General features: G+C 44.1%; 1 protein-coding gene across 1 annotated transcript in view; it reads left to right on the top strand.

Moving 5' to 3' along the window:
* The window catches only part of LOC130130880 (B-cell scaffold protein with ankyrin repeats-like), a 46,537-nt gene that overhangs the window by 19,531 nt on the left and 14,185 nt on the right, over positions 1-12,821 (top strand). The window contains exon 7 of the mRNA XM_056300737.1: positions 249-445. Within this exon, the coding sequence (XP_056156712.1) occupies positions 249-445 (197 nt within the window). The remainder of the gene's footprint in view (positions 1-248; positions 446-12,821) is intronic.

The raw sequence follows: 12,821 nt of genomic DNA, 5'->3' as shown, positions 1-12,821 counted from the left end.
TATGCTGTTCAAGGTTTTTAGACACAAAAAGGGTAAATCTACTGATTTTGGTTAGACTTTAAGGTTAACACCTGGACAGAGGATCTGATTTAGTGGTGGCCTCCTCAAGCGAATGTGGTGCAGTCCTTTCTCTAGCTTGTCCTCATGGGTTGCTGATGTGTAAAGACATAAATTGGCAATGGTGGCCTGATTTCCACTTTGTTAGCGCTGACATTGTTTACAGACTGTTGCAACATATACCTCAGCAGTGCAACAGCCTGAGGAGGTGCCTTCGCTCCTCCACTTTGCCGCCCAGAACGGACTGAAGAACGTCTCCAGCCTGCTGCTGCAGTGTCCAGGTGCTAAGCGGGCCTTGTGCACAACCAACCATCACGGACAAACACCCAGCGATATTGCTGAGAGTCACGGCCATATCGAGCTTCACATCCTGTTGAAGGAAACACTGGTAACAGTTTCCTCATTCAACTATTTGCATAACTTATATCTTTCCGTCAGCCTTTTTCTCTCTCACGTTTCTTGCATTCTTTTGATGTCTGATGATCACTTTGACCTTGTCCCTGTAGCTATTCATCCATGTAATGATACTAATTGTAATGTGACTATTACAACGACTACTACTACTACTGCTGCTACTACTACTACTAATAATAATAATAACAATAGTGATAATGATTATAATTATTTCTTTATATTGCATTTTTCTAAAAAAAAAGTTAACATGCATAACAAACAACTAACACTGAGATACAGTCCAATATGGGAAACTAAAGCAAATTAGCGTGTGTAAAATGGCAAGCAATTGACAGTTAAAAAAAAACAAAACAGAAAACAAGCTGAAGAGTTAGAGTAGAGGAAATAAGTTGAGTGCTAGTTCAATACTTATACTGGTGTTGAGTTAAATTAAAGCTAGTTATAAAAAATGAGTTTTGTGCAGATTTAAAAGTTGGCACCAAGTTCCTGGGTCTGGTTCCTGGGTCTGTGGAATGATCTTCAGGCATACCATTCCATAGGCTGGTGGCTAAGGCAGTAACAATTATTGCTTTAACAAATACCAGTATAGTCAGCCAATAACTATACTGGAATATGCTGAGACACCAATGTAGAACGGCTTCCTTCTGTGTTCAGCCACCTATCAGTCAATGTGCATAACAAGAAGACCCTTTTTAGTGGCAATCTCAAAGCGCTTCCTGTATGCATGGGATGTTGGTTAAATGGAGGTTCATAGGTCTTATCTTACTGGGTGAACGCTGGGAAAACATTCGATGCCCCTCCCTGTTCTCAACTCAGAGAATACATAATAATCCTGCACACAGGAAAGCATTTACCAAGGCCAGCACTACATTAAGGCACTGTGGTGTGATGCTCCATCAATAATAAACAGGGCGGTGGTGGAGAGCAGGATGGAAGGTGGGGCAGAGTGAGCTGTGTGTTTCACGGGTTAGTTTATCCTCCTCTCGGTTGACACCAACCCTCCACATCCCCCATTTCCGCAGCGTTTTTACCCCCATTCCATGGCACGGCTGGTGGATTTACGGCCCAGCCTCTCCTCCTCTCCTCTCCCCGTTTCAAGTATTGGATGTGCATTGCTTGTAAGGTTCATGATGAAACACCTCCACAGAAACTAGAGAGGCTTGGTTTGTTCATGCATGCACAATATTGATGTTTGTGGTAAGAGTGCAGGCTGTGTGCATACATTATGACGATTATACTGCTGCTGATGCTGATATTTCTTGTGTAATGGCTGCCGTTTTCTGGTGTTGTCATGGGTAGCCTCTGACTACTCAGCCTTCCATCTCTATGAGACAAACTCTAGAAATGCGGTAGGGCCATCATTTGCTCACTAATGCTAATGAGTAGCAATCTATAATACATAGCCGTGAAGCAAACACATGGCCTCGTATGCGTGTTTGTTAGTAGAATCCTACAGGCCCTACCTTCACTTTTCGAGAGAAAAGAAGACAACATGCATAACAAAACGTCCAGTCCATGGTCAATTTCATCAGCAAAGAGTGAGGATTTTTGTTTTGTTGCATTTTTGTAAAAATACATGGTAATGAACTCAAAAATGGCAGGTTGAACGTGCAATTTAGTGTTCCATGTGGTTTGGTCTATAACTAATTCCACGCATAGATAGACAGATAGACAGACAGGTTCAATTCAAAACACTTTATTTGTTTCTCAAGGGTCAATATGAGGCAAGCAAGTTTGCACACAAGTACACACACAAGGACTAACACCACAAAGGCACAAAAGAGTCCAAGGGCGAATGCATGAATTTATCAGCCTGTACAAAAGGTAATCTCACCGTTTCTTGTACTGTGGCTGTTCACAAGTCTAATGGCTTCTGGAATAAAATCAAACTTCCTTCTGTTTGTTTTACATACAGGGAATTTAAAATGCATTCCTGGTGACACTAGGTTAAAGCAATTGTAGAGGACACGTGTGGGGTCATACATGCTTGTTTGAAGACTTGTGTAGTATAAAGATGTACTAGGGATCGTTGTGTTTTGTCAACAATTTCAGGAATCAGGAACACTTTGTCATTTCATTTCATGTACTTGCATACATGAAATAAAATGAATTATCATTTCCCCCAGCCCACAGCAATGCAACACAAAGACAAAAACACATCCAAAAAAGTACAAGAACACATATATACAAAATACAAAAAAAAAAAACCACTGTCCAGGAGTACGAACGCCAGCCAGGATGACTGTCGGAACTGCCAGTCTGTATGGGCTAGCAGTTAGCTTAGCCTGCCCCGCTTCCGCATTCTGTCAGACCACCCTCAGTGTTTCCTCTTCAGGCGCAGCTCCAGGCAGGCCCATGGTCCCTGGGCCCACCGGACACAGCAACCAGGCACCCTCAGCCAACCCAACGCTAACTCTCCTAGCCAGACACCTTCGACACACCTCCCCGCACTCCGCACGATGACACTAAAAACACAGTCAACGCTAGGCGAGGCCGCCGCCAGACCACCCTCTGTGTTATCGGAACTGCCGGTCTGCATGGGCTAGCAGTTAGCTTAGCCTGCCCCGCTTCTGCATCCTATCAGACCACCCTCGGTGTTTCCTCTTTGGGCACAGCTCCAGGCAGGGCCATGGTCCCGGCGCCCACAGGACGCCGCAGACCAAGCTCTTACAGCCGATCCAGCGCCAGCTCTCCCAGCCATTAAACGAAGACACAAACCTAGACGCAGACATGGACAAAGACACTGCATGGACGGTACTGGGTGAGACTGCTGCAAACGTGAGTTCATGCCTCCATCTTCCCACACCGGTACTGGGTGAGGCCGCTGCAAACGTGAGTTCGCGCCGCCATCTGAGCTGAGGGTAACATCACTTTGCTGTTGGTTCTTGTCCTTTTGACAGCAGCATGTAAACCAGCAGATAAATGAAAAATGTTAAAATACTTTCAATAAAAGAGGAATAAAATGCTGTCAGTACTCTCTGATCGACTCCAAACGAGTTTTGTTTATGAAGACGGTACAGATGCTGCTGAGCCTTTTTCACAATAACATCTGTTATTGTCACTAAATCTCAATCTGTCATCGAACACTGTCCCCATGTATTTATAGGTCTGGATGATGTCAACACTTACGCCATGAATGATTGCCTATCCGTTTTGGTGAGATTACCATTTCTTTAGTTTTGAATACGTTTAAATTTAGAGGAGATCTATCGGACCGGTCCACAAACTCCTGCATTATGGGTCCATGTGATTGATCTGACTGACTGAGAAGAGACAGGATAACACTGTCATCAGCGAACTTTACAATGTGCTGACTTTTATAGTCATCTGTCATTCAGTCATATAGTCATACAATCACCTGTATGCAAAATAAAAAGTAAGGGAGAAAGTAGACAACCTAGAAAAGCGCTATATAAAATGCAACTTGATGGAATGATTGAACCATGCGGCGAGTCAGTGGAGGTTAAATTGATTCAGATCTTTGACAATTTATAACTATAATTTAGATAGATAGATAGATAGATAGATAGATAGATAGATAGATAGATAGATAGATAGATAGATAGATAGATAGATAGATAGGAGATCAAAATACACGTTTATCACAACAGAATACATACTTGTGTATATGTATACATATATATATTTGCATACATATTTAAATTACAATCACACAACTGCTGAGTGCAGGACATTTAAATTACTTGTAACTCTTCCATCTAGCAACTATTTTTTTTTTACATAAGGGTGAACCCACTCGTTTAGGATGTTACTTGCAATACATTTTATCCCATGTAAAATACTAGACACTCACTTAGATTCGCAGTTTCATAAATGAGTCTCACCAAGGCTGCTGTGGCTTTGCTGTTATCACTTTCCTGTCTTCTTCCTCCTCCTTCTCCATACCAGTGAGGGTTTTTTTTGTTTTCTTTTGTTTTGTTTTGGGTTTTTTTTTTTGCTTTACACAGAACACAGAGATTTCTCTACTATCTACGGAGAATTTTCTCCCTCCGGGGAAATCTAGACTCTCAAGCAGCTGTTGCCAATGCATTTATCCCCCTAGCAACGCTGCTAATTGCGAGCCATTGCAGATGGAGCAAGGTTTGAACAGATTGCTTCACTGAGTCAGACTGCTTCAGTGAGCACTCGCTGTGAACATACGTCGACTAAACTGACAGGGGAAGTGGTTGAGACAGGCAGAGGTCCCCCCACAGGGTATTCCACCGGCCTATAGACGGAGCACGTCAGACATTAATTAATCAACCCATGATAGATCAGTGATTTGGGTGTTGAAGTTGCAACTCTTTGTCGATAAATCCTAAACGGATGGGTCCCTTGCTCCATAGACCGGCTGAATCATTTATAGAGCCGATACATCAGATCCACTAACCTGCCCTGGTACGCTGCTACTGCGTTAATTAGTTGCAAACTGCTCCGAACTAGAGGGGGGGGAGTGCTCTGGGACACATAAGTAGAATACAAATACAATGTACACATCCATGTGAGGATACTGGATGTGCTCATATGTACAGCTGGATAACAGGCCTCACAATTACCAGGGCAAACACCATATTGTTTTTATTTACAGCCAGAATTGAGACGGAAATGTTGAAATAGAGAAGCAATCAATACATCTTGCGCTCTACCCAACAGTTGGCTGCTGACGGCACCCAACTCATTTTGCATGCCTTGTTTGTTTGCATATGTCTGTACAATGAACCAGTTGTGTGCCAGCTTGTTTGATTTGTTTAATATTTGAATGGTACCGTTACCGGCGATGACAGGAACATGACTGTATCACGCAGGCTCCAGGTGGTGTACAGCAAAGGCAAGATAATGGCCCTAGATTTAATCAACCCATCCTCTTGTGAGTGAAACAGGGTTATCAAGTCAGCCTCATAAGATCAGTCTCATAAATCTATTAACCATTCATTTCGGTGTTTAATATTTTATAATTAAACTAAGTAAATTGATGGAATAATGAAACAAGTCTCATTAAGCCACTCAAAAATTTATCAACCATTCATTTTGGTGTTCAATAGTTATAATTTAACCAGTCCAGTTGATACAATGACCAATGTTGCACCAATTGGAATACTTTAATTGGCAGAGGATGGCTTCGGCGAGCACTGTTACAAAACAGGCATGTAAATGACTTACTGCGATGAAAACAATGTATTAGAACAATCGATTAAAAATCGACTTATACTAATCAGTTACAATCAATAATTGAGTGGTAATGTGATGACCAAGGCACAAAAGATACGTGGTAGAGGCTGTGCCAATATTTTCTCTGTGTGTGTGTGCGTGCGTGCACTGAAAGGAGTGCATGTGGGCGCGTGTGTGCGTGCGTGCGTTATTGCACGTGGCAAAGAAATGTGTGTGTGTGTGTGTGTGTGTGTGGGGGGGGGGGGGTATATGCTCACCGAAAGGAGGAGGTGTTTGTGAGAAAGGCTGCCCGCAGGTTAGTGTGAGATTAAGACAGAGAGGGGTTTGAGAGAGAGAGAGAGAGCGCGCATGCACAATCTACCAAGGTAGCAATTAAAAGAAACAAAACGAAAGTAGCAAATTAACAAAAGAAAGTAGATGGTCCATCTACCAAACTATGTGGATCAGTGTGCGAAACCGAATAGTGAAATAATTCAAACAATAGGGCTTTTCTCAAGTAACGAGGGAAGATTCAAACAAAAAAAATTAAAGGGGAAAAAATAAAGAGCAGCCATCGACCTATGTAACACTTCCTAGGTGAATCACAGTGTGTATCTAGATCACGGATGGTTTCAACTTACACTTTTCTTTGTGAGAAAATTAGACCAACTACTAAAACTACCTCTGCCACTAAACCACTAAGGCCAATCTTGTAACTACACCATTAACACTAACTATGCCCAGATACTGGCCTTACTTGAGCCCGCTCTTCCGTAGCGACCAGAGGTGCATCCTTTGTTGTCCGGCGAGAAGCGCAGCTCCACGGAAAACAGTCTGGTTCCTCCGGCAGCTCGTCGGCTGAAAATCTTCGATGCTCGGTCCGTCGTCTAATGATATTCAATTCAATTCAAACTTTATTGCAGACTCAGGGTCCATAGACAAGGTGGAAAAAAGAAGCCATATTGAAAGAGTCGTATGCCGGGATCAGACTATACGATTTAAGCCCGATTTTGACACGATTTTTTCGTCGCAGACAAATTTCCAGCGTCGGGTCCGAACGTCGGGAACAACGAACGGGTGTCTTTACCCCGTGTAGTGTGACATAATCGAATAACAGCGATTGTGGCGCCTGGGACGCTCCACGACACCGCCACGAAAAGTCTAGCATGTCGGAATTCTTTGTATTTTCCTGCCTAGTCTGACGCCTCATATGACGTCTTCCTTGACGTTGACCAATCCGCTGCACACATGTAAACATGGCAAAGAGAAAGCAAAGCTGCTGTTGCTGCTGTCAGGTGGAACGACGAAACCGAGGAAAGGTTCGTTGAGCAGTGGAAACAATGCCACTGTCTTTTTGACGTTTCCTCGAGGGAAGATAGGCTAAATGTTGGCGGGAAATAGCGGAGGCACTTCAGCAACCCAATGAGTAGCTGATTAAACTATTATAACCGGTTATTTTCTTGCCCGGTGAGGGATTCGATACGGGGTGTACTGCACCACAAGGCGACATCACTAACCGCTCGGCTAAAGGGTCAGACCCGTTAACTAGGGGCTAACGTGTATTATTAGTAGTTTACACTATGCTAGCTACACTAGCCACAACCGTTTTCTTTTCCCCCCCTTTTTGGAACACAAGACCGCCAGCATCACACAGCGTTTTTTGTAGCCATGATTGACAATGTTCTTGACCCTCCTCCCCGAGGACCTATGAACTCGCGCAAGCTCGTGGAAGGCAGCATACGATGTTTGGTCGGGTTCATACTGTAGCAAATTCGGGAGGCAACCACAGGATATGCCGCGGCCGGGACGCGAACCAGTATCGCCCACACCGCGGGAGACATCGCTAACCGCTCGACTAAAGGGTCTGACCCGTCAGCCTGCGGCCAACGTGTCTACTTATCCATGCACGTTACAATACTTATAGTGTTGCCAGTCTCTCGGCCAAGAAACGGCAAGAATTTATGGCACTAATCCGACATGGTGACAGTTGTGAAATACAAAAATATCGTGTAGTCTGATTTTAGCTGTAATTGCAGCGATATTTAAGAAATGGAAAAGGCTCAAGTCTCCTTCTCTTTCTGTGAAAAACTGCGTGTCTTGCAGGAAAGGTTAACTGGCAATCACAGCTGGTTAGCGGATGAACAAGACTAGGTTATCTTCCAATAAAACCGAGGCCAGCGGTAATATGAAGACACGTAGTTCTTTGTTCATGTTTTTCTGCAGGATAGGAGAGGATATCTCTAAATGTGTAGTGTGCACAGTCCTACACGAGAGACATCCATCCATCCATTCCATCCATTATCTGAACCGCTTATCCTGCTCTCAGGGTCACGGGGATGCTGGAGCCTATCCCAGCAGTCATTGGGCAGCAGGCAGGGAGACACCCTGGACAGGCCGCCAGGCCATTACACAGGGCTGACATACACACACACACATGCATACCTTGGGGCAATTTAGTTTGGCCGAGTCACCTGACCTACATGTCTTTGGACTGTGGGAGGAAACTGGAGCACCCGGAGGAAACCCACGCAGACACAAGGAGAACATGCAAACTGCACACAGAGGACGACTCGGGACGACCCCCAAGTTTGGACTACCCCGGGGTTCGAACCCAGAACCTTCTTGCTGTGAGGCGACTGCGCTAACCACTGTGCCGAGAGACAATGAATTTTAATTCTGCCGCAATTTTAAGGGTGAATATCCAATAATGTTATAATGAAAGGTGAAGCGGTGGATGGAGCTCACCTGTGAGGTTGAGCAGGGAGTTATGGGTATTGCAGTATACGGGCAGCGGTGGTCCATACACTGTTGTAGCTTGTCAAACTACAATTGTCGGTTTTGAGCTTCACAATTTGAGAAAACCATGACAAGAAATGTCCAGTTTTCTGGCCAATAATGGCTTTCTAAAAGTCTGAAACACCTCCCTATCTACTGAGTTGACTGTTGCTCACTTCCTTGAGCCAGACTAGTGAGATGTACAAAAATCTCGCAGGCCCTGACTTCACGGGGTCAGTTAGAAGAAGGAACAATTTAATTCTGAATCCTGCAACAAGACCTTGGCCAGATAAGGATCGTATCTGCCTGCTTACAAAGGCATTGAAGCCTGAGTTAGTTAGCCTTTTAAAACAATTGTTTTCACCACAGAAAACCCTTAGCAGTCAATCTGATGTAATAGCACATGCCTCTCTTCTAGCAACACATTTGTTTTTTTTTCTACCTCTTTCTCATTGCTGGATTGGAGACATGCTGCAATTCGTCATATTCAATACACCTATACAAGGGTCAATAAATTGCACTCTTGTGTCCAGGTGAAGTGGCGGTCTATTCCGTTGCCTACCAACACGGGGATCAGACACAATTGGCCATGTCTGTGGGTGGGAAGCCAGATTTGGTATGTGTCCTGGTCGCTACACTAGCATCTCCTCTGTTCAGCCGGGGCGCCTGTTCGGGGGGGGGGGGGGGGGCTTGGGGGAATAGCATGATCCTCCCACGCGCTATGACCTCCTGGCGAGGGCTGATGAGATGCCGAAGTTCAGGCGTTTATATCGTCTCAAACCAAGGTAGATGGTGAACGTGGTTATACGTATACCTGCGGTCAGGGTGGAGCTCTAGCTGGTGGTACCCTGCTGTCAGATCCCGCTTAGAAAACACAGTGGCTCCATTCAGTTCATGAACAACATCATCCATGGTGGGTGCGATGTGACGTTCACATTTGATGGCAGTGTTTGCTTGACACATGTCCACGCAGACTCTCACTTTGTCTGGGTCTTTTGGTTTCGGGGGTGTGACGATGAGAGAGACCCATGGTGCGGGACCTGACACCGTCTCAATTATGTCATCCACTTCCAGCTTTCGCAGTTCATCTTCCACTTTCTGCCTTATGTGGAATGGCACACGCCTGTGCGGTTGGCATGTGGGTTGGACATTTGGGTTGATATGGAGCTTAACCTGGAAGTCTTTCAGCTTACCAATTCCATCAAACAGCTCTGGGTAGCTGTCGACAAGCTCGTCTGCAACTGTCCTGCTGGTTGGTGTGGGTGACAGGGAGGTCACTATCTTGATCAATCCTAGCTCCGTAGATATGTCATAGCTTAGTATGGAGAAACTGTCCCCTCGAATCACATAGAAAATGCCCTGAGACTGTTTGTTTCCTTTTACCGCGTTTCCTTTGAACGCACCGACAACAGGGAGAGGGAGTTTGGAGCGATAGGGGTAGATTTTCATCACAGTTGGCCTGAGTTGTGGGTGTGGCTTTAGTTTGTTGAATTTTGCTTCACTGATGATGTTCGCTGTGGCCCCCCCGAGTCTATTAAGACAGGCACACTGAGGTTGTTTATCTTGATGTTGGTCTGTGGTCATTTTGCAGTCTCTGCGTTTACTACGAACACATATTCATCATCCCTGCTAGATGAACCTGGTTTGTCACGTTCCTGGGTGTAGTGCTGGTCACATGGTGTACTCTCTGACGTGCGTTCTGTTGTTTACTGTTGTCTTTATATTGTTTTGTGTCCTTACCTCTTGAGTTTTGAGTGGCACTGTCTTGCAAAGTGCTTTTGTTTACCACATGCTCTGCATAGCTTGCCTTTAGCTGGGCAGTCCTCTTCGTTTGGGCATTTGCTTCCTACACCGGTTGTTTGGTTTACCTCTCATTGGGCGTACATTTCCAGCTGATGGCTTGTTTTGAGCTTTCTGATGCCCCACATTCACTGTAAGCAGCTGTGCCCTGTTCTATGCCTGCAACCTGCATTTCAGACAGTTCTAGAGTTCTCGCGTGGTCCAGAAGTCCATTTAGTATTACGTCAGGCTCTCTCAGCGCCTTCCTGCGAGGCCTGATGTGCAGCTCTGTATGTGAAGCTCTGTATTAGTTGCTTTAATTTCAGAATCTATGGTTGTAAACTCACAGTTCTTTGCTAGCATGCGTAGCCTGGTGTGGTAGCTATCCAGATTTTCTCCTGGTTGCTGCACTGCTTTTCTGAATATGTAGACTTGATACCGGGCATTCCTTTTGGGTGAGAAATATCCTATAGGCTTCTGTTTCAGATCTACATACTTGTCTGCCTCGACTGCCATAGCATCATAGATATCATGCGCTTGTTCTCCTGCTAAGTGCAACAGCAATGCTTTTAGCCTAGCATCTCCAGTAATGTTCATAGCTATGGTATAATTTTCAAACCTTTGTACCCATTTTGTCCATCGTGGTCCAATAGAACTGGGATTGCATTCAGTATCAAAGGGAAGGAGGGCGACGTTGCCTGCGAGCAACGTGGTAACGTTATTTTGGGAGTTAGCTTGTGTCCTCGTTAGCTTAGCTTAGCAACTCACTCGATGCTTTCCTTTTCTTTCTTTTTTTTTTTCTCTCAACAGAATTTTCCTTCGTCGCACAGGTTTGACCAGGTTTAATCCTCGTCGCCAGTGTGATGTTTTTTGCTTCTCATAACATCAATAAATGGACACACAGTGACTGGAGTGAACGACGATTTTAGAGAAGTCTCGCAGGATAGATTTACACATGGCAGGGGGCTTCCTGACTGCACATAAGTGCTTGACCTAGCTGGCTACCATATGCTCCTATCAGCAGGGGGCGTACTTAGACTAGAGCCCAGTCACAAAGACTATAACTTGCAGTGATCTGCTTGTGGACGTTACACATACCTTTATTCATTGACTATGTTTGTTGTTAGTATGTTTAACTGTATGTCTTTTATACTGTCGTCCCTTTGATAAACTGAAAAGAGCAATACAAATGTACGTTGTTACCCTCTGGTTCGGCTGCATAGTGAGTTATAATTTTTTTTTCTCAGATGTTAATTGATTTTTTTTCCACAACAAAATTCATGTTCAGCAAACCAGGTTATTATTATTACACTTACTATCATTATGAGTTTATTGATTAGTTGGCTGCATTGTTGTGGCTGTGGAAACTGGTTTTATCAGAACACTTGGGTTCCCCCCGTCATGTTCCAAGCAAGAGAAACATCAGCAAAATCACCTACCACTTGCTGTTTAAAGATGATTACTTCCTTCCATACCAGGAATAGCTGGTGAAAGCAGCACATTATGCTGGAGTGCTGCATGCAGCTATTATAATTCAGTGCTGAAACTGGAGTGGTAATTAACCTGACTGTCTACCTGTTGTGGCTGTTATGAACCTCTACTGTTAAGTAATGCATTCATGACAGCCAATAAGTAATTTGCAGTACTGGAAACGGTGCAATATTGTAATTGAGTCATGAGAGGCGGTGTTGCCTGGAAACCGCACACAGAATAGGGCCACTCATATGACAAAAAAAACCCTGATCAAAGTGAACTGTATCTCATATGAAACACAAACGTCAGAGAACAGCTATTCAGGTGGAGGTTGCTGACATTCAAAATGTGTCAGCATGTCTTTGTGAGAGAATTATTTGTTCCCAGGCTCTTTATTTCCGCGTTGAGGCATAACTGGCTGCTCTCATGTGAACAGAATAATACACGTTGTACCCTTTCTTTGCTTTGAGTGAAGCTGCAGTCATGTGAAGTAATAGCACTACTTTCTGCCACTTCCTTGGTAGCCAGTTTTCTGCTACGTGATAAATCGAATTGGAGAGAAGCTTTTAGCTGCTTATAGCTGCATCCCCATCGGCTCCACTCATCGCCAGTGGAGGCTGAAGATGCCTTAAAATGAACCTATTCTCAATTGCTAATCACAGACGCGGTTCACATATTGAGCTAAAATTGGGCCTTGAATTGACCACTTAATGATATGGTTGAACAGAAAGGAGAAGGTTGCCTGTTATTTCGTCATTAGCCTGATCATGCCCCTCTCTCTCAGCATGCTATTAGCAAATAGGCATTCTCAACAAAATGGGGCAGATTCTGCCAACAGGCTGGATGAAGTTTGTGTTTCAATACAGTCACATACCTCTCTAAATCCCTGCTTCAGTGCCCCCCCCCCCAAAAAATACACTCTTCCACAAGCCCAAAACTGACATAAATATAACAATTAATATATTCATGATAATGATAAATGGTCATGTTTCCTGCAAAATTATATAAATTTGGGTCAAGTAAAGTGATGTCAGTCTGCCATGTCATTGACCTTTAAGTGTCACTTTAACTTTCAATTTATTGCTTTTTTTCCAAGCGGATAGTCCTCTTACCATTTAATGCTTTTTCTTTTCCTTGCCAAAAATGTTCCAGTTACAAAGGAAAACAACATGCTC

This window comes from Lampris incognitus, chromosome 20, assembly GCF_029633865.1.
Source record: "Lampris incognitus isolate fLamInc1 chromosome 20, fLamInc1.hap2, whole genome shotgun sequence".
Lineage (NCBI taxonomy): Eukaryota > Metazoa > Chordata > Actinopteri > Lampriformes > Lampridae > Lampris > Lampris incognitus.
Note: the sequence above shows the minus strand (reverse complement) of the source record. Positions and strands in the feature narration are given on the sequence as shown.